The sequence below is a fragment of the Orcinus orca genome, chromosome 11 (genome assembly GCF_937001465.1).
Source record: "Orcinus orca chromosome 11, mOrcOrc1.1, whole genome shotgun sequence".
NCBI classification, from domain to species: domain Eukaryota; kingdom Metazoa; phylum Chordata; class Mammalia; order Artiodactyla; family Delphinidae; genus Orcinus; species Orcinus orca.
In genome coordinates this window covers 78,317,139-78,336,434 of record NC_064569.1, presented here as the reverse complement: position 1 = coordinate 78,336,434, position 19,296 = coordinate 78,317,139, and the positions used below count along the sequence as shown (strand labels likewise).

At 37.0% G+C, this 19,296-nt stretch overlaps 1 protein-coding gene across 6 annotated transcripts in view; it reads left to right on the top strand.

Moving 5' to 3' along the window:
• Positions 1-19,296, top strand: part of CDK17 (cyclin dependent kinase 17) — a 123,977-nt gene that overhangs the window by 88,556 nt on the left and 16,125 nt on the right. For 2 of the 6 annotated variants that reach the window (XM_049695034.1, XM_049695030.1), the window contains exons 12-17: positions 1,499-1,596; positions 2,101-2,206; positions 4,505-4,547; positions 5,604-5,694; positions 7,860-7,937; positions 14,783-19,263. In XM_049695034.1, coding sequence (XP_049550991.1) covers positions 1,499-1,596; positions 2,101-2,206; positions 4,505-4,547; positions 5,604-5,694; positions 7,860-7,937; positions 14,783-14,952 — 586 coding nt within the window. In that variant the 3' untranslated portion in view covers positions 14,953-19,263. The other 4 variants (XM_049695031.1, XM_049695033.1, XM_004269517.4 and 1 more) reach the window with 4 other exon arrangements.

Below are 19,296 nucleotides of genomic sequence, written 5' to 3'. Positions count from 1 at the left end.
ACAGTTCTTCAATCTGATACTTGATCTTCATAAAATGTCTCTAAACTACCTTTTTCAGTTTATTTCAGACTATTCTCCACAAACGTTTCCTTTTAGCCAAGTGGCTACTCACTATATTTCATAAATAGCCTGGGTTTTCCCACCTTTGTGCTTGTGTTCATACTAGTTCACCCATCTGGAATGCCTGCTCTTTTTCTATAACTGGGGCCTGTGCCTAGGGCCTTCAAAACATAGTTTTTCATAAATCCTTTCTGAATATAACCTAGCCTGCTGTGGTAATTCCTTCCTCTGAACTGTGGTTATACTTATTGCTTGCACTCTTCGTATAGTGATAAATCATATACTTCGTTCTGTTTTGTCTTGGGTTGAACATTTATATAATTAATTTTTGTATTATGTAACATTTCTTTCTTTTATAAACTTTTTTAAATTGTAGAAAAATATATACAACCAAATTTACCATTTTAACCATTTTATGTGTACAGTTCTCTGGCATTAAGTACATTTACATTGCTGTTCAAGCGTCACCACCATCAGTCTACAGAATTTTTCCATCTTGCAAACTGAAGCTGTGTACTTACTAAACAGTAACTCCCCATTACCCTCTCCCTCCACCATTCTCCTTTCTGTGTCTGTGAATTTGACTTTTCTAAGTATCTCATGAGTGAAATCATACTGTATTTGTTTTTTTGTGACTGGTTTATTTTACTTAGCATAAATGTCTTCAAGGTTCACCCATGTTGTAGATGCAAATATCTCTTTGAGTCACTGCTTTCAATTCTTTTGTATACTTAGAAGTAGAATTGCTGGATCGTATGGTAATTCTATTTTACATTTTTTTTAAGTAACCACCATACTGTTTTCCATAGTGGCTCCATTATTTAATCTTCTGTATAACATTTAAAATATAAAATTATTATATAATTGCTAGATTGTGAGCCCTTTAAAAGAAGGACTGTGTCTTAAACTCATATTTATTCACACAGATCCTAGAAGACAGTATCTATTAGCGAGCCTCTATCCATTTCTCTTCCTTCTCTTAACTCTCTCCCTCTCGCTCTCTCACTCTCACTCTCGCTGTCACTCACACTCACACACTCTTCACTCTGCATCTGTGTGTTCCGTCTCTGCTTCCTGCATAAAAACATCTTGAAATACTTGCTTCTCCCTAGCCCTGCTAACCACTGCCTAATACATAGTAAGCTTTATATCACTATTAGCCATTGTTAGTGGTGTTTTTCAAGGATCATGCAGAGGAGGGCTGGACATTTTAAGTGGAGAAAATGGATAAGGCAGTATGGAAGTTGAGACAAATAGGGTAAATGTTAAGAAATTAGTTTAGTTGGATCTGAAGAAAAATCTCTGCAGATTTTCTAGCAGGCTAGTACAAAATTCTCCAGAGAGGCAACCTTAAGGAAAAGATTCTTGTGCTTAATAATAAATAAATGGTTTGCTCATCTTTTTTTTTTTCTTTTTTTTTTAATGCTACATTTTATAGGGGTGTTGGTTGCATTTTCTTTGAAATGGCTTCTGGAAGACCTCTGTTTCCAGGATCAACTGTGGAAGATGAACTGCACTTAATTTTCCGACTGCTAGGTAACAGAACTCTCTTCCCAGTGATTTGTTACGTATAATTGAGTAGCTAGATAAGACTATATCTTTAAAAAATATATTTATAAATTTGATACTGAGACTAACATAAATAGATGTTATAAGAATTATAATGAGCATAATTACAATAAAGATAGATCCTTCTAGATAACTTCTGCTTTTTATTTACCAAGTTCTACCTTTGCAGTAATGATTGTATGGAAGAACAGAGAAGAGAAATATTATTGAAAATTGACTTTTAGCACATTATTAGGAAATATTTTAGCTTAGGTGTCAATTAGACAACATTTTTATGGCATCATTGCTTAGTCCAAAAAAAAAAGTCTGTATGATTACTATTTCTATCTTTTTAGTTTCAGTTGAAATAATCAAATTGTCTACTAAATATAAATTGTTCTTTAAGACGCTTTCTTAGTTCTCCCTATTTATATGTATTTGCCTGTATAAAAATTTCTATATATTTATAAATATATATATTTTTAAATTCAGGAACTCCATCTCAGGAAACTTGGCCAGGTGTTTCTTCAAATGATGAGTTCAAGAACTACAACTTTCCAAAATATAAACCACAGCCTCTAATTAACCATGCACCCAGGTATTTTTTTTTTTTCCTCTTTAAGTGAAAGGGGGGGAACTCATCTTTTTTTTTTTTTTTTTAGTCTCTTGAAGCATTAGCCACAGTAAGGATTCATGGGAAAATATATGATACACATACACAGTTCTTAAATATTTTAGGATTTAATTTCTTCCTTCCTGTGTCATATTAATTTTATAATTCAGTGAGCAAGAACTACCAAAGTATGTAAGTCCACAGAATTGAGCTGTGAATAAAATGAATATAGAATATATATAATAAAATTCTAGGGCTTATGTAGATTGTTCCATTTCCCAGAAAGAAGACATTGATTAATGCCTTATTCAATACTGTGAAGACCATGATGAAGTTTGCTTTGCTGTCTACACAATTATTCTATATGTATTTACTTAGAAAAACCTAAGAATGTGTTATAAGTAAAATCTTGACTCCTACACAAGATGACCCATCAGCATTTCAGTCAATGAATGACAATTTGTATTTGAAGAATATAAACTCTTTCTGACCCTTCATATCCTATATGTTGGCCATCTGATTAAAGTTTCTTTTCAGACCTACCTCAGATCCATCCAAGATTCCCATTACAGTTTGAGTCAGGGGACTTCCCTGGTGGTGCAGTGGTTGGGAGTCTGCCTGCCAATGCAGGGGACATGAGTTTGAGCCCTGGTCCGGGAAGATCCCACATGCCACAGAACAACTAAGCCCATGCACCACAACTACTGAGCCTGTGCTCTAGAGCCTGTGAGCCACAACTACTGAGCTTAAATGCCACAACTACTGAAACCCACGTGCCTAGAGCCCATGCTCCGCAACAAGAGAAGCGACTGCAATGAGAAGCCCGTGCACTGCAACTAGAGAAAGCCCACGTGCAGCAACGAAGACCCAACCCAGCCAAAAATAAATAAATATTTATTTAAAAAATTTTTTTCACAACATATTTACTTATGGAATGTATTACATTTTCAATAAGTAACATAGAATAACCCCTTTGACTGTATTTTTTCATCTTTAAGAAAAAATAAAAATGAGAAGGGCACCAGGATACCAAATAAGGCCAATATCTCTTTCGTTGTTTCACATAGCTCACAACATAACACACTCACTCTAGTTCCATTTATTCTCAAGATAGGGAAGAATAGTAAAAACATTCTGGTACCAAAAATATTTTGAAAGTTTTTATGTGAATTGATGCTCTTGTCACTATAGCAACTAAGAATATTCTAATTAGACTTTCTTAGGAAGAATAATGTATTAGACTTTTTGTATGTGTCTCTCCCAAATAGCATAAATCCTATTTTTGTCATATATATATATATTTTTTTACACTGGACATTACAACATATATATATGTATACATATGTATATATGTTGTAATGTCCAGTGTAAAAGGTTGCAGCTCTTTAAAGCACATTCTTTATGACCTTAGCACCTAGCTTTTCTATGGCCAAGGAGTTCTGGTTATTTGTCAGAATGGCAAACTGCAAAGGATTAGAAGACTCTGTAGAATTTCTACGCCACAGCATCCACAGTACCGACTAAGCACTAGGGGGGAGGGGGGGGATTTTTTTTTTCCCCCATAATTGGACTTTTGCCAGTGAAAGTCAGTGCAAGGTAGAATTAGTGATTTCTGATCAAGAGATTTTCTCATTAAGATAACCCCTAAACCCTCTACTCCCTATTTTATTAATTTCATCCTTGTAATTATCTGTCTTTATTGACCATCTGATTGGTTTTGTATCCCTTTTTAATGAAGTTTTATAAAGTTATTGAGGCATATTTAAATTGAATTTTATAGCTTGTAGTACCCAATGCTCAGCCAACTGCCCTGTAAAAGTTTGTTGAATGACTCATCTCTGTTTATCTTGAACCACAGTGATATATTTTGGGGTCACTTATCTGTTTGTTTTCACCTGTATAATAGGAAAATGATGCTTTTGTACTCTTGCCTTCACTGAAACACTATGAAAACAGATCTAGTTTACTGAAGCTTTTTCAATAATAGAGGTTATTTTGTTTTGAGACAAAATGGTGATTTTTAAAAATTCTATAGTTTTAATAATCTAACTCTTGAATATTGAACATTTGAGTTGATGCCCAGTTATTTGTGGTTTCTTCTTAAACAAGTGGCAAGATAAATCTTCTAAGGATAAAAGATTTGAGTCTGTTTGAAAGCAGCAAGGTGTGCTATTTTAGGGCACTTGAATTTAGCAGATAACAACATTTGGAAAATAGTTTTATTTGAAAAGTTGCTATCAGCTAAGATTAAAGAATAAATTGCTACTTGTCTTTCGTTTTTAGGTTAGACTCTGAAGGAATCGAGTTGATAACAAAATTTCTTCAGGTAAGTTATATCTTATTTTATAATTGTTAAATGGTCTGTTAACTTCTCTGAGCCTTAGTTTCTTCATCTGTAGAATGGGATCAGTAATACCTCCCTCAAATATTTGTCATGACAATTAAATAAGATTATGGTAGTATCTAGCATTCTTAAGACATGTGCTTAGGTGAAAAACAATTATGGTTTCTCTTAATGTGTCTGGGTCTCTCATTGTAACCTAGAACAGTCTGAGGTAGTTAGCTGCTGGCCCTGATCAACTGTGTCAAGGCCATGTTCTCTGCAATTCCTGTTCTCTTACGTTCTCTTTCTTTTCCTTATACTTACTGCCTTACAGGCTGTTGTACCTCCCAAGTACCATCCATATCTTCATTCAGAACAGGAAGAAGAGAGAGGATAAGAGTCTGTCAGTCTCATTAATCTTTTTGTATCTGGAAAGCAAAGGCTTTTCCAAAAACCCCTGTAAGGACTTCTTCCTAGGTCTCCAAAATCTTCCTAAGGCCAGAATATTAATTGTAAGAGAGGCTGAGAATTGGGGAGCAGGATTGCCATAATTAGCCTAAACTTAGAATAGTCATGATTCATATGTCAGAGTTGGAAGCATGTATACCTTAAACAAATCTACATTATCTCGTCAAGGAAAAAAGGGAGATGGGTATTGAATAGGTAATTTAATAATGTCTTTCATAAAGGTATTAGGTATATTTCCAGTAATACTGTGGTATTCGTGAAGAAAAGTAACACGAAAGGTCAGATATTTTGCTTTTTTTCATCACTTCAGAAAATATAGGGCATCTAAATTTTTCGTTAAGATCCAGCTTTATCTTGGAAATTTGTAACTGAGATATAATCATTGCTACATAATCTCAGTAGTAACTCACATTAGAGCATAGTACTCCAAATTGGTTCTTAAAAATAATAGTCACTCTATTAAGTAATCAAGATAAGAGTAGCTCTAAATGCTTAAATGCTAATTTGTGTGTGTGTCCCCTCCCACTTGCATACGCTTTTTCCAGTATTTAGAGAAAAAAATTAATGAAGCAGTTTTTTGGTTTCTCACAGTATGAATCTAAGAAAAGGGTTTCAGCAGAAGAGGCCATGAAACATGTGTACTTTCGAAGTCTGGGACCAAGGATACATGCTTTACCTGAAAGTAAGAGAGATTCTAGAGTGTGTCCCCCCACCCCCTTTATTTTTATCCAGGTTTGGAGACTGGGGTGAATTAGGGATTTAGGAAGATGGTTGGTTTTTAAGCCTAAAATTCTGGTCTTTCTGTAATTAGATCAGAATTCCTTAAAGGGAGGTGTATGTCTGTCTTGCCTGTTTTAATTTATTTCTTTTAACACTGAGTATATTGCCACGACTCTGTAAGAAATCAGTAGCACTTAGATGTGGGTCATTAGTCTTATTTGACTTAAGTAAGTGGAAAATGCCATCTGATGATAGACGTTGTCATTAGGCCCAATCTGGATTGCTTTGATTCAGAGTTGTTAAAAATGGATTTCAAGTAAATAGTAATGAAGCACAATCAAAACAAGATTTTTTTGTGGAAGTAAATTTCTTTTTCAAGATGTGAAGATGATTTTCCTTTACTGTGTTCACTCTGACTTTACCATCCCCATGACAGTGGTGAGCATATTGTCACTAAAATAGCTGATTTCTCATGCCTGGGGTAACTGCTTGATTTTACTCAGAAGTTTCTTATAAATTACCCCAATATTTTACTTTAAAATTAGCAAGGTGAGGACTTCCCTGGTGGCGCAGTAGTTAAGAATCCGCCTGCCAATGCAGGGGACACGGGTTCGAGCCCTGGTCTGGGAAGATCCCACATGCTACGGAGCAACTAAGCCCATGCGCCTCAACTACTGAGCCCGCGTGCCACAATTACTGAAGCCTGTGTGCCTAGAGCCCATGCTCCACAACAAGAGAAGCCACCACAGTGAGAAGCCCGCACACTGCAACGAAGAGTAGCCTCGGCTCGCCACAACTAGAGAAAAGCCTGCACGCAGCAACAAAGACCCAATGCAGCCAAAAATAAATTTTTAAAAATTAGCAAGGTGAGTGAGGAATTAAGAGAATATTTGGGAACTGAACAGCCAAAAGCTTTCATTAATTTCCCGTTCTCATTTACTAGACAGTATTGATTCACTAAAAGGTTTTCTAATTGGAATCAAGACTCCTCAAGACTTTTCACTTAGAACTTATTGGATATATACATATTTTAATTAATTAATTTATTTTTGGCTGCGTTGGGTCTTCTCTACTGCGCATGGGCTTTCTCTAGTTGCGGTGAGCGGGGGCTGCTCTTCGTTGTGGTGTGTGGGCTTCTCGTTGCGGTGGCTTCTCTTGTTGCAGAGCACTGCCTTTAGGCGCAAGGGCTTCAGTAGTTGTGGCTCAAGGGCTCTAGAGCACAGGCCCAGTAGTTGTGACACATGGGCTTAGCTGCTCTGCCACACGTGGGATCTTCCCAGACCAGGGCTCGAACTTACGTCCCTGGCATTGGCAGGTGGATTCTTAACCACTGTGCCACCAGGGAAGCCCCTATTGGATATTTTTTTTTTTTTTTGCAGTACGCGGGCCTCTCACTGTTGTGGCCTCTCCCGTTGCGGGGCACAGGCTCCGGACGCGCAGGCTCAGCGGCCATGGCTCACAGGCCCAGCCACTCCGCGGCATGCGGGATCTTCCCGGACTGGGGCACGAACCCGTGTCCCCTGCATCGGCAGGCGGACTCGCAACCACTGCACCACCAGGGAAGCCCTGGATATTTTTTAATGAAAGACTACCTCTCTGGCAGAGATGGAAATAAGAAGGATGAGTTACAAGTGTTTTTTAAGAGATTTACGTTTCATTATTAATACCAAGTTTTATAGTTTGAGGTGTGGGTGAGGTGTACAAACCCATTTCTTGTTTTTCTCTAAAATTCTGAAGATAGTTTGAGGATTTGACCTTCATGCCATCATAAGGAGACAGATAAAGAACAGAGAGAATAAAACCGAGTAATACATTTTGATTAGGTCTTCCAACCTCAGTAAGCCCTAGAAATAGACAATGTACATTCTCCTTAGAGAAACACATACTCAAAGCATGATTTAAGGCAGAATTGGGGGAGAAAGGTTCTGAGGGAGAGGTTATTTGGTTTGGTTTTCTTAAGACATTGGGACAAAAGGGAAAATATTTCAGCAGGGCTGTAACCTTGTAAATGTAGTATAAATGTTTCATGTTGAATCAGTATACATTTTTAGATATTTTGTCTATAGTTGGATTATATTTGCTTTAATGATAGACTTTCATCTGATAATTTTTGTCTGTGCATTTTAGGTGTATCAATATTCAGTTTGAAAGAGATTCAATTGCAAAAGGACCCGGGTTTTCGAAATTCTTCTTATCCAGAGACAGGTGTGTTTGTCATAAACCATTTCACGTGTCGATCATGAAATTTTGCGTGGAACCAAGTTTTGGGTTTATAAATTGATCGGTAAAATTATTGATGTAAAAAACAATGTACAGTGCATTCCACAGCTGTGTATGTTTAGCATTGCACATACTTTCCTGTATGATATGGGCAGCTCAGTAATTCTTCAGAGAGAGATCTGACTCAGTCAAATCAGGGATCCTGAAAGCTGCAGATGGCACAAAGACCTTTTACAAGTGGCCTGGCTTGATCACTGCACACGCCATCCCTGGCACCTGAGGCAGAAGACACATCTTGTGCTTCCCTAGTCATCAGGTTCATCACTTCGAAGCATAGAAGCTGTAGACTGACCCCATCAACAAAAGGGTCATTTAAGACAGTGCTGATCACTCTTACCGTGGAATATTAGCTTTTGCTGGTGGGAACATTAGCTTCATAGAGTCAACAAATACTGTATGTGGGATAAAACTGAACGTTGAACTGCCTCATAAAATGACTTTATATTTTAGGACATGGGAAGAACAGAAGACAGAGCATGCTCTTTTAAGTCTGGTAACATGGTTTCAAGCCCAGCCCCCAGCCTTTCTTATCAATCAAGGACTCAGATCTGAAGGCAATTATTTCTTTTGGTGGACTTGGAATCTTCGTTTGTCTATACTGTCCTCTTCACAGTGGAGTCTTTTTATTTCAGACCTACAAATTGTTTTTATATTTGTTGTCACAGTGTGACAATTTTTTTGTACAGTTGGTTTTAAGGTCTTCTCTGCCATTAGAGCCAGTAGGTTACAGCTATTGATGTAACTGTAGCTGCAATTTTTGTGCAGGACTGAGAAACACAATGCATTATTTATTGCGGAATCATTGCTGCTAAATAACTACTGTCTGTTTATTTAACACAACAGTTGAATGCCTGAAGAAGTTGCAGTGGCTTTATTATACGTGAATGCATCTGTTTCTCCTCACAAATTGTTTTACTGCTGCATTTTTTCTTTGTTTGTTTTTAAAATTAAACTGCAGTGTTTCCTGGAATGTAAATCCAGCTTTGCTTAACAGTGAAATAAGTGAGCCAACTTGAACACTCTTACATTCATGCTATATAATTTTTTTATTGAACATTGGCAAATAGTGTAGTAAGAAATTGATAAGCACATTATGTTTAGGAAAGCATGTGATGCAGAAGTTGATTCAAGCAAGTGAATATCTGACATTTTGGGGATCTCGTATTAAATACCAGTAAATTAAAGCACCAAAATTTTTTATTTTTATTTTTCCTCATTTTAGAAATATTTCCTGCATATTATTGGATATTTGTATACTAATACACTTACCTATTTTACATCGTGCTTTAATTTAGTTAAAACTAAACCATACAAGTCCAGTCAAACATCAGAGGTCTTGTTTTGTTTATTTGTTTTAAATACAATTCTTTTATTAGAATGGATGATCATTGGGGAACAGTTTTATTTCATTTGGGAGCTGTGTGTGTGTGTTTTAATAACATTCACTTGGAATCAGTTGAAAGCTGTAATATGTCTTTGAAATGAGCCATGCTAAATACAAATGAGAGAAATGAGAACTTGGAAGATTGTTTTAAAGCATTATAGATGTTATCTGTTTACCAGAGGTAGTAAATATTACAGTTTTAATTATGCATCTTTTTGAACATCATAAATACACCTTGGTGTTGGTAACAGTGTTTTAAGCATTTGTGTTCACTTTTAAGGACTGTTTGTTTAGTGCATCTTACCAACTGCAAATCTTAATTGCGATATTTTGAAATGGTCATGTAAATTTTGGGCTTATATATCATGAAAATAGTCATAACTTAATTCTTTTCCTGACATTCACTGTAAAACATTCAGGGGTCCTACCATTTCTGTTCAGGAAATCTTGTAGTTTATTGTTATTTAACAGTATTAAGTGAATTTTTGTATATTTCATTTTAATTTTATTTGTGAATAGTGATTGTGGCATGTTTGGGGTGTTATTTTAATATTTCATAATACTGAAATTTTAATTTTTTAAGAAAAATTTTCTGGAAGAAACAGATTCATGTGTAATGGTGAATATTGGAGCACTACTGCTTTTCACATTTGTAAATTGGTTTTATGTTAAACCCTGTAGCCTAACAAACTGCTGTTATTTCTAACTGACAGATATGTATTAATATTGTACTTTGAAGGTTATAAATATTATGTGAAAATTCCTCCATTTTGTTTTGAAATTTATAATAACAAAATCTTCATGTTGTTAAAATGTGGTTTTGTTGAGTCACAGTTCTTTCTTGGGGAAGAAGGCTGTGCAGAATGGGATCTTTTTTTTTTCCAATTTTATTTATTTATTTTTATGCAGCAGGTTCTTTTTAGTTATCTATTTTATACATGTTAGTGTATATATGTCAATCCCAATCTCCCAATTCATCACACCACCCCCACCCCACTTTCCCCTCTTGGTGTCAATACGTTTGTTCTCTACATCTGTGTCTCTATTTCTGCCTTGCAAACCGGTTCATCTGTACCATTTTCCTAGATTCCACATATATGCATTAATATATGATATTTGTTTTTCTCTTTCTGACTTACTTCACTCTGTATGACAGTCTCTAGATCCATCCATGTCTCTACCACTGACCCAATTTCGTTCTTTTTTATGGCTGAGTAATATTCCATTGTATATATGTATCACATCGTCTTTATCCATTCTTCTGTCAATGGGCATTTAGGTTGCTTCCATGACCTGGCTATTGTAAATAGTGCTGCAGTGAACATTGGGGTACATGTGTCTTTTTGAATTATGGTTTTCTCTGGGTATATGCCCAGTAGTGGGATTGCTGGGTCATATGGTAATTCTATTTTTAGTTTTTTAATGAACCTCTGTACTGTTCTCCATAGTGGCTGTATTAATTTACATTCCCACCAACAGTGCAAGAGGGTTCCCTTTTCTGCACACTCTCTCCAGCATTTGTTGTTTGTAGACTTTCTGATGATACCTTTTCTAACCAGTGTGAGGTGATACCTCACTGTAGTTTTGATTTGCATTTCTCTAATAATTAGTGTTGTTGAGCATCTTTTCATGTGCCTGTTGGCTATCTGTTTGTCGTCTTTGGAGGAATGTCTATTTAGGTCTTCTGCCTATTTTTTGATTAGTTGTTTGTTTTTTTAATATTGAGCTGCATGAGCTGTTTCTATTTTTGGAGATTAATCCTTTGTCCGTTGATTCATTTGCAAGTATTTTCTCCCATTCTGAGGGCCTTTTCGTCTTGTTTCCTTTGCTGTACAAAAGCTTTTAAGTTTCATTAGGTCCCAGTTGTTTATTTTTGTTTTTATTTCCATTACTCTAGGAGGTGGGTCAAAAAAGATCTTGCTGTGATTTATGCCAAAGAGTGTGCTTCCTATGTTTTCCTCTAAGAGTTTTATAGTGTCCAGTGTAAGACTGGACATTTAGGTCTTTAATTCTTTTTTTAAATTTATTTATTTTCGGCTGCATTGAGTCTTCGTTGCTGCATGCGGGCTTTCTCTAGTTGTGGTGAGCGGGGGCAACTGTTCGTTGTGGTGTGCGGGCTTCTCATTGCAGTGGCTTCTCGTTGCGGAGCACGGGCTCTAGGCATACGGGCTTCAGTAGTTGTGGCACACAGGCTCAGTAGTTGTGGTTTGTGGACTCTAGAGCACAGGCTCAGTAGTTGTGGTGCACAGCCTTAGTTGCTCCGCAGCATGTGGGATCTCCCCAGACCAGGGCTTGAACCCGTGTTCCCTGCATTGGCAGGTGGATTCTTAACCACTGCGCCACCTGCAAAACCCTTTAATCCATTTTGAGTTTATTTTTATGTATGGTGTTAGGGAGTGTTCTAATTTCAGTCCTTTACATGTAGCTGTCCAGTTTTCCCAGCACCACTTATTGAAGAAACTGTCTTTTCTCCATTGTATATACTTGCTTCCTTTGTCATAGATTAGTTGACTATAGGTGTGTTGGTTTAACTCTGGGCTTTCTATCCTGTTCCATTGATCTATATGTCTGTTTTTGTGCTAGTACCATATTGTCTTGATTACTGTAGCTTTGTAATATAGTCTGAAGTAAGGGAGTCTGATTGTTCCAGCTCCATTTTTTTTTCCCTCAAGATTGCTTTGGCTATTCGGGATCTTTTGTGTCTCCATACAAATTTTAAGATTTTTTTGTTCTGTAAAAACTACCATTGGTAATTTGATAGAGATTGCATTGAATCTGTAGATTGCTTTGGGTAGTATAGTCATTTTCACAATATTGATTCTTCCAATCCAAGAACATGATATATCTCTCCATCTGTTTGTGTTATCTTTGATTTCTTTCATCAGTGTCTTATAGTTTTCTGCATACAGGTCTTTTACCTCCTTAGGTGGGTTTATTCTTAGGTATTTTATTCTTTTTGTTGCAGTGGTGAATGGGATTATTTCCTTAATTTCTCTTTCTGATCTTTTGTTGTTAATGTATAGGAATGCAAGAGGTTTCTGTGTATTAATTTTGTATCCTGCAACTTTACCAAATTCATTGATTAGGTCTAGTAGTTTTCTGGTGGCATCTTTTTTTTTTTTTTTTTAACTTTATTCATTTTGGCTGTGTTGGGTCTTTGCTGCGGGCAGGCTTTCTCTAGTTGCAGCAAGCAGGGGCTACTCATTGCGGTGGCTTCTCGTTGTGGAGCACGGGTTCTAGGCACACGGGTTTCAGTAATTGTGGCACGCAGGCTCAGTAGTTGTAGCGCATGGGCTTAGTTGCTTCATGGCATGTGGAATCTTCCCGGACCAGGGCCTGAACCCATATCCCCTGCATTGGCTGGCAGATTCTTAACTACTGTGCCAGTAGGGAAGCCCTCTGGTGGCATCTTTAGGATTATCTATGTATAGTATCATGTCATCTGCGAATAGTGACAGTTTTACTGCTTTTCCAATTTGTATTCCTTTTTCTTCTATGATTGCTGTGGCTAGGACTTCCAAAATTATGTTGAATAATAGTATAAAGAGTGGACATACTTGTTCCTGATCTTAGGGGAAATGCTTACAGTTTTTCACCACTGAGAATGATGTTTGCTGTGGGTTTGTCATATATGGTTTTTATTATGTTGAGGTAGGTTCCTTCTATGCCCGCTCTCTGGAGAGTTTTTTTTTTTTATCATAAATGGGTATTGAATTTTGTCAAAAGCTTTTTCCACTTCTATTGAGATGATCATATGGTTTTTATTCTTCAGTTTGTTAATATGGCGTGTCACATTGGTTGATTTGTATATATTGAAGAATCCTTGCATCCCTGGGATAAATCCCACTTGATATGGTATATGATCCTTTTAGTGTGTTGTCGGAATCTGTTTGCTAGTATTTTGTTGAGGATTTTTGTATCTATATTCATCAGTGATATTGCTCTGTAATTTTCTTTTTTTGTGGTATCTTTGTCTGGTTTGGGTATCAGGGTGATGGTAGCCTCGTAGAATGAGTTGGGAGTGTTCCTCCCTCTGCAGTGTTTTGGAAGAGTTTGAGAAGGATGGGTGTTAGCTCTTCTCTAAATGTTTGATAGAATTCACCTGTGAAGCCATCTGGTCCTGGACTTTTGTTTGTTGGAAGAGTTTTAATCACAGTTTCAGTTTCATTACTTGTGATTGGTCTGTTCATATTTTCTATTTCTTCCTGGTTCAGTCTTGGAAGGTTATACTTTTCTAAGAACTTGTCCATTTCTTCCAGGTTGTCCATTTTATTGGCATAGAGTTGCTTGTAATAGTCTCTTATGATGCTTTGTATTTCTGCAGTGTCTGTTGTAACATCTTTTTTCATTTCTAATTTTATTGATTTGAGTCTTCTCCCTCTTTTTCTTGATGAGTCTGGCTAAAGAATTATCAATTTTGTTTATCTTCTCAAAGAACCAGCTTTTAGTTTTATTGATCTTTGCTATTGTTTTCTTTGTTTTTATTTCATTTATTTCTTCTCTGGTCTTTATGATTTCTTTCCTTCTACTAACTTTGGGTTTTGTTTGTTCTTCTTTCTCTAGTTCCTTTAGGTGTAAGATTAGATTGTTTATTTTAGATTTTTCTTGTTTCTTGAGGCATGATCGTATAGCTATAAACTTCCCTCTTAGAACTGCTTTTGCTGCATCCCATAGGTTTTGGATCGTCATGTTTTCATTGTCATTTCTCTCTAGGTATTTTTTGATTTCCTCTTTGATTTCTTCAGTGGTCTCTTGGTTATTTAGTAATGTATTGTTTCGCCTTCTCGTGTTTGTATTTTTTACGTTTTTTCCCCTGTAATTGATTTCTAATGTCATAGCGTTGTGGTCGGAAAAGATGCTTGATATGATTTCAGTTTTCTTAAATTTACCAAGGCTTGATCTCTGACCCAAGATGTGATCTATCCTGGAGAATGTTCGCTGTTCACTTGAGAAGGAAGTGTAATCTGCTGTTTTCGGATGGAATGTCTTATAAATATCAATTAAATCTATCTGGTCTTTTGTGTCATTTAAAGCATGTGTTTCCTTATTAATTTTCTGTCTGGATGATCTGTCCATTGATGTAAATGAGGTGGTAAAGTCCCCCACTATTATTGTGATACTGTCAATTTTCTCTTTTATAGTTGTTAGCATTTGCCTTATGTATTGAGGTGCTCTTATGTTGGGTGCATATATATTTATAATTGTTATATCTTATTCTTGGATCGATCCCTTGGTCATTATGTAGTGTCCTTCCTTGTCTCTTGTAACATTATTTTAAAGTCTGTTTTATCTGATATGAGTACTGCTATTCCAGCTTTCTTTTGATTTCCATTTGCATAGAATATCTTTTTCCATCCCCTCACCTTCAGTCTGTATGTGTCCCTAGGTCTGAAGTGGGTCTCCTGTGGACAGCATACATATGGGTCTTGTTTTTGTATCCATTCAGCCAGCCTCTGCCTTTTGGTTGGAGCATTTAATCCATTCACATTTAAGGTAATTATCAATATGTATGTTCCTATTACCATTTTCTTAATTGTTTTGTTTTTGTTTTTGTAGGTCCTTCTCTTGTGTTTCCCACTTCTTAGAGAAGTTCCTTTAGCATTTGTTGTAGAGCTGGTTTGGTGGTGCTGAATTCTCTTAGCTTTTGCTTGTCTGTAAAGCTTTTGATTTCTCCATTGAATCTGAATGAGATCCTTGCCGGGTAGAGTAATCTTGGTTGTAGGTTCTTCCCTTTCATCACTTTAAATATATGATGCCACTCCCTTCTGGCTTGTAGAGTTTCTGCTGAGAAATCAGCCGTTAACATTATGGGAGTTCCCTTGTATGTTATTTGTCAGTTTTCCCTTGTTGCTTTTAATAATTTTTCTTTGTCTTTAATTTTTGTCAGTTTGATTACTGTGTGTCTCGGCGTGTTTCTCCTTGGGTTTATCCTGCCTGGGACTCTCTGTGCTGCCTGGACCTGGGTGGCTATTTCCTTCCCCATGTTAGGGAAGTTTTCAACTATAATCTCTTCAAATATTTTCTCGGGTCCTTTCTCTCTCTCTTCTCCTTCTGGGACCCCTATAATGTGAATGTTGGTGCATTTAATGTTGTCCCAGAGGTCTCTTAGGCTGTCTTCATTTCCTTTCATTCTTATTTCTGTAGTCTGTTGCATGGCAGTGAATTCCACCATTCTGTCTTCCAGGTCACTTATCCATTCTTCTGCCTTAGTTATTCTGCCATTGATTCCTTCTAGCGTATTTTTCATTTCAGCTATTGTGTTGTTCATCTCTGTTCTTTACTTCTTCTAGGTGTTTGTTCTTTAATTCTTCTAAGTCATTGTTAGATTTCTTGCATCTTCTTGATCTTTGCCTTCATTGTTTTCCCAAGGTCCTGGATCATCTTCACTATCATTATTCTGAATTCTTTTTCTGGAAGGCTGCCTATCTCCACTTCATTTAGTTGTTTTTCTGGGGTTTTATCTTGTTCCTTCATCTGGTACACAGCCCTCTGCCTTTTCATCTTGTCTTTCTGTGAATGTGGTTTTTGTTCCACAGGCTGCAGGATTGTAGTTCTTCTTGCTTCTGCTGTCTGCTCTCTGGTGGATGAGCTATCTAAGAGGCTTTTGCAAGCTTCCTGATGGGAGGGACTGATGGTGGGTAACTGGTGGTGGGTAGAGCTGGCTGTTGCTCTGGTGGGCAGAGCTCAGTAAAACTTTAATCCACTTGTTTGCTGATGGATGGGGATGAGTTCCCTCCCTGTTGGTTGTTTGGCCTGAGGTGACCCAGCACTGGAGCCTACTGGGCTCTTTGGTGGGCCTAATAGCGGACTCCAGTAGGATTTATGCCAAGCAGTACTTCCAGAACTTCTGCTGCCAGTGTCCTTGTCGCCACGGTGAGCCTCAGCCACCCCCCGCCTCTGCAGAAGACCCTCCAACAGTAGCAGGTAGGTCTGGTTCAGTCTCCTATGGGGTCACTGCTCCTTCCCCTAGGTCCCAGTGCGCACACTACCTTGTGTGTGCCCTCCAAGAGTGGAGTCTCTGTTTCCCCTAGTCCCGTTGAAGTCCTGCAATCAAATTCTGCTAGCCTTCAAAGTCTGATTCTGTGGGAATTCCTCTTCCTGTTGCCAGACCCCCAGGTTGGGAAGCCTGACGTGGGGCTCAGAAACTTCACTCCAGTGGGTGGACTTCTGTGGTATAATTGTTCTCCAGTTTGTGAGTCACCCACCCAGCGGTTATGGGGCTTGATTTTATTGATTGCACCCCTCCTACCATCTCACTGCCGCTTCTCGTTTGTCTTTGGGTGTGGGGTATCTTTTTTGGTGAGTTCCAGTGTCTTCCTGTCGATGATTGTTCAGCAGTTAGTTGTGATTCTGGTGCTCTCACAAGAGGGAGTGAGCGCATGTCCTTCTACTCTGCCATCTTGAACCAATCTCTGGGATCATTTTCTCTTAATGGATCTCCTTAAGATGATGAAGTCTCACTGTGTCAATGGCAATTAATTTACAATTGTGCTGGCCATTCATTTAATAATCTTTACTGTAATTTTATAGGATAGCACTTTTAAGTATCATTGTCAGATTTTTCATTTCATTCATGATATATTTGTTGCAAATTTGACATAGTTATCCATTTGTTTGATTCTTGCATATAAAAGGTGAAGAACTGTATCCAGCAGTTACATAAAATTGTTCTTCCTAGGAAAAGCTGGGGATGTTTCTTCATTTTACTAAGAAATTTGATCTTTTTTTGATACTTGAGCACCATTCAGATTCTGAAAACTTTGCAGTGAAGACAATTGAAACTCAGAAATATTGAACCTTGAACACGTGATTCATCTTAAACTGACAAGGTTCTTAAAGGTAAGAGAGGATGCCTTTTTGTTTTCCTTCCAAGTGATGTTGTTAACACACTGAATATGTTACTCTATATATAGAAGTGGCTGCATTCTATTTGGTGCTTTATCAGCTTACATTTGAAAGAGTACTTGTTAACATGTTATAACGATCTTTTTGACCCAAGACAGTTCATGTGGTTGTTTTTTGTGTGTGTTTTTGTTTTTACTATTTTTTAAAATTGTGGTAAAATACATATAACATAAAAGTTGCCATTTTTATACGTCGTAAGTATACAGTTCAGTGGCATTAATTATTACGTTCACAGTGTTGTAAAGCATTTACCACAGTCGAGCTCCAAAGTTTTTCATCACTCCAAACAGAAACTTTGTACCCATTAAGATTTAACCCCCACCCTCCCACGTTTTCCCCTTTCCCCAGCTCTTGGGTAACCTCTCATATATCGTGGATTGGCCAAAAAGTTCGGTTGGGTTTTTCTGTAAGATGTTATACAGAAAAACCTGAACGAAGTTTTTGGCCAATCCAATACTTTTTGTCTTTGTGAATTTGCTTATTCTAGATATTTCATGTAAGTGGAATCATAGCACACTTGTTTTTTTGTGTCTGGCTTATTTCACCTGCATGATGTTTTCAAGGTTCATCCATGTTGTAGCATGTGTCAGAACTTCATTTGTTTTCATGCCTGAATAACGTTGTACGACTATACAACATTTGCTTATCCACTCATCTGTTGATAGACACTGTTTTTTTCCATTTTTGGCTGTTGTAAATAATGTCACTATGAACACTGGTATACAAGCATCTGTTTGAACCCTTGTTTTCAATTCTTTGGGTTTTATATACCTAGGAGTGGAATTGTTGGGTTAGTTAGTAATATTATGTTTAACTTTTTGAGGAACCGCCAAACTGTTTTCTACAGTGACCGTACCATTTTACATTCTCAGTAGTAATATATGAGGTCCAGTTTCTCCTCGTCCTTGCTTTTTAAATTTTCTCCCATTATATTCATTCTAATAGCTGTGAAGTGGTGTCTCATTGTGGTTTTGATTTGCATTTTCCTAATGACTGGGTGTTAAGCAGCTTTTCATGTGTTTACTGGCCATTTGTGTATCTGCTTTAGAGAAATGTCTATTCAAGTCCTTTGCCCTTTTTAAAATTTGGTTGGATGTCTTTTTGTTGTTGAGTTGTAGGAGTTCTTTATATATTCTGGATTAGACCCTTATGAGGTATATGAGTTGTAATTATTTTCTCCTGTGGGTTGTGTTCACTTTCTTGATGATGTCCTATTGATATATACAGAAGTTTTTAATTTTAATGAAGTCCAGTTTATTTTTTCTTTTGTTGCCTCTGGTGTTGGAGGCATATTTAAGTTGGTATTGCCAAATCCAAGAACATGAATATTTTCCCCCATTTTAAGAGTTTTATAGTTTTAGCGCTTACATTTAGGGCCTTGATCCATTTTGAATTAATTTTTGTCTGTGGTGTAAAGTGAATGTCCAACCTTATTCTTTTGCATATGAGTATGTAGTTTTCCTAGCCCTACTTGTTGAAAGAACTGTCTTTTTCCCACTGGATGGTCTTGGCATCCATGTTGAAAATTAGTTGACCATAGGTATGAGGGTTTATTTCAGGGCTCTCAATTCTGTTCTCTCAGTCTACATCTCTGTCCTTCTGCCAGTACCGCAATGTTTTAATTAATTGTAGCTTTATAAGTTTTGAAATCAAGAAGTGTAAGTCCTCCACCTTTGTTTTCCTTTTTCAAGATTGTTTTGTATATTCAAGGTTCCTTGAAATTCCATGTAAATTTTAGGATGGGATTTTCTATTTCTGGGGAAAATAAGTTTCTTTGGGATTGTGATAGGAATTGCATTGAATTGGTAGATCACTCTCGGTAGTATTGTGATCTTAACAATATTAAGTGCTCTAATCCATGAATGTGGGATGGCTTTAATTTCCTGATATTATTTGTAGCTAAAAGAATAAATGGTAATTTCGTTTTTCCCATTCTCCTTACCTCCCTATCTCAGTACAGAATGACAGATAGAACTTCATATTTAAGAGATCACA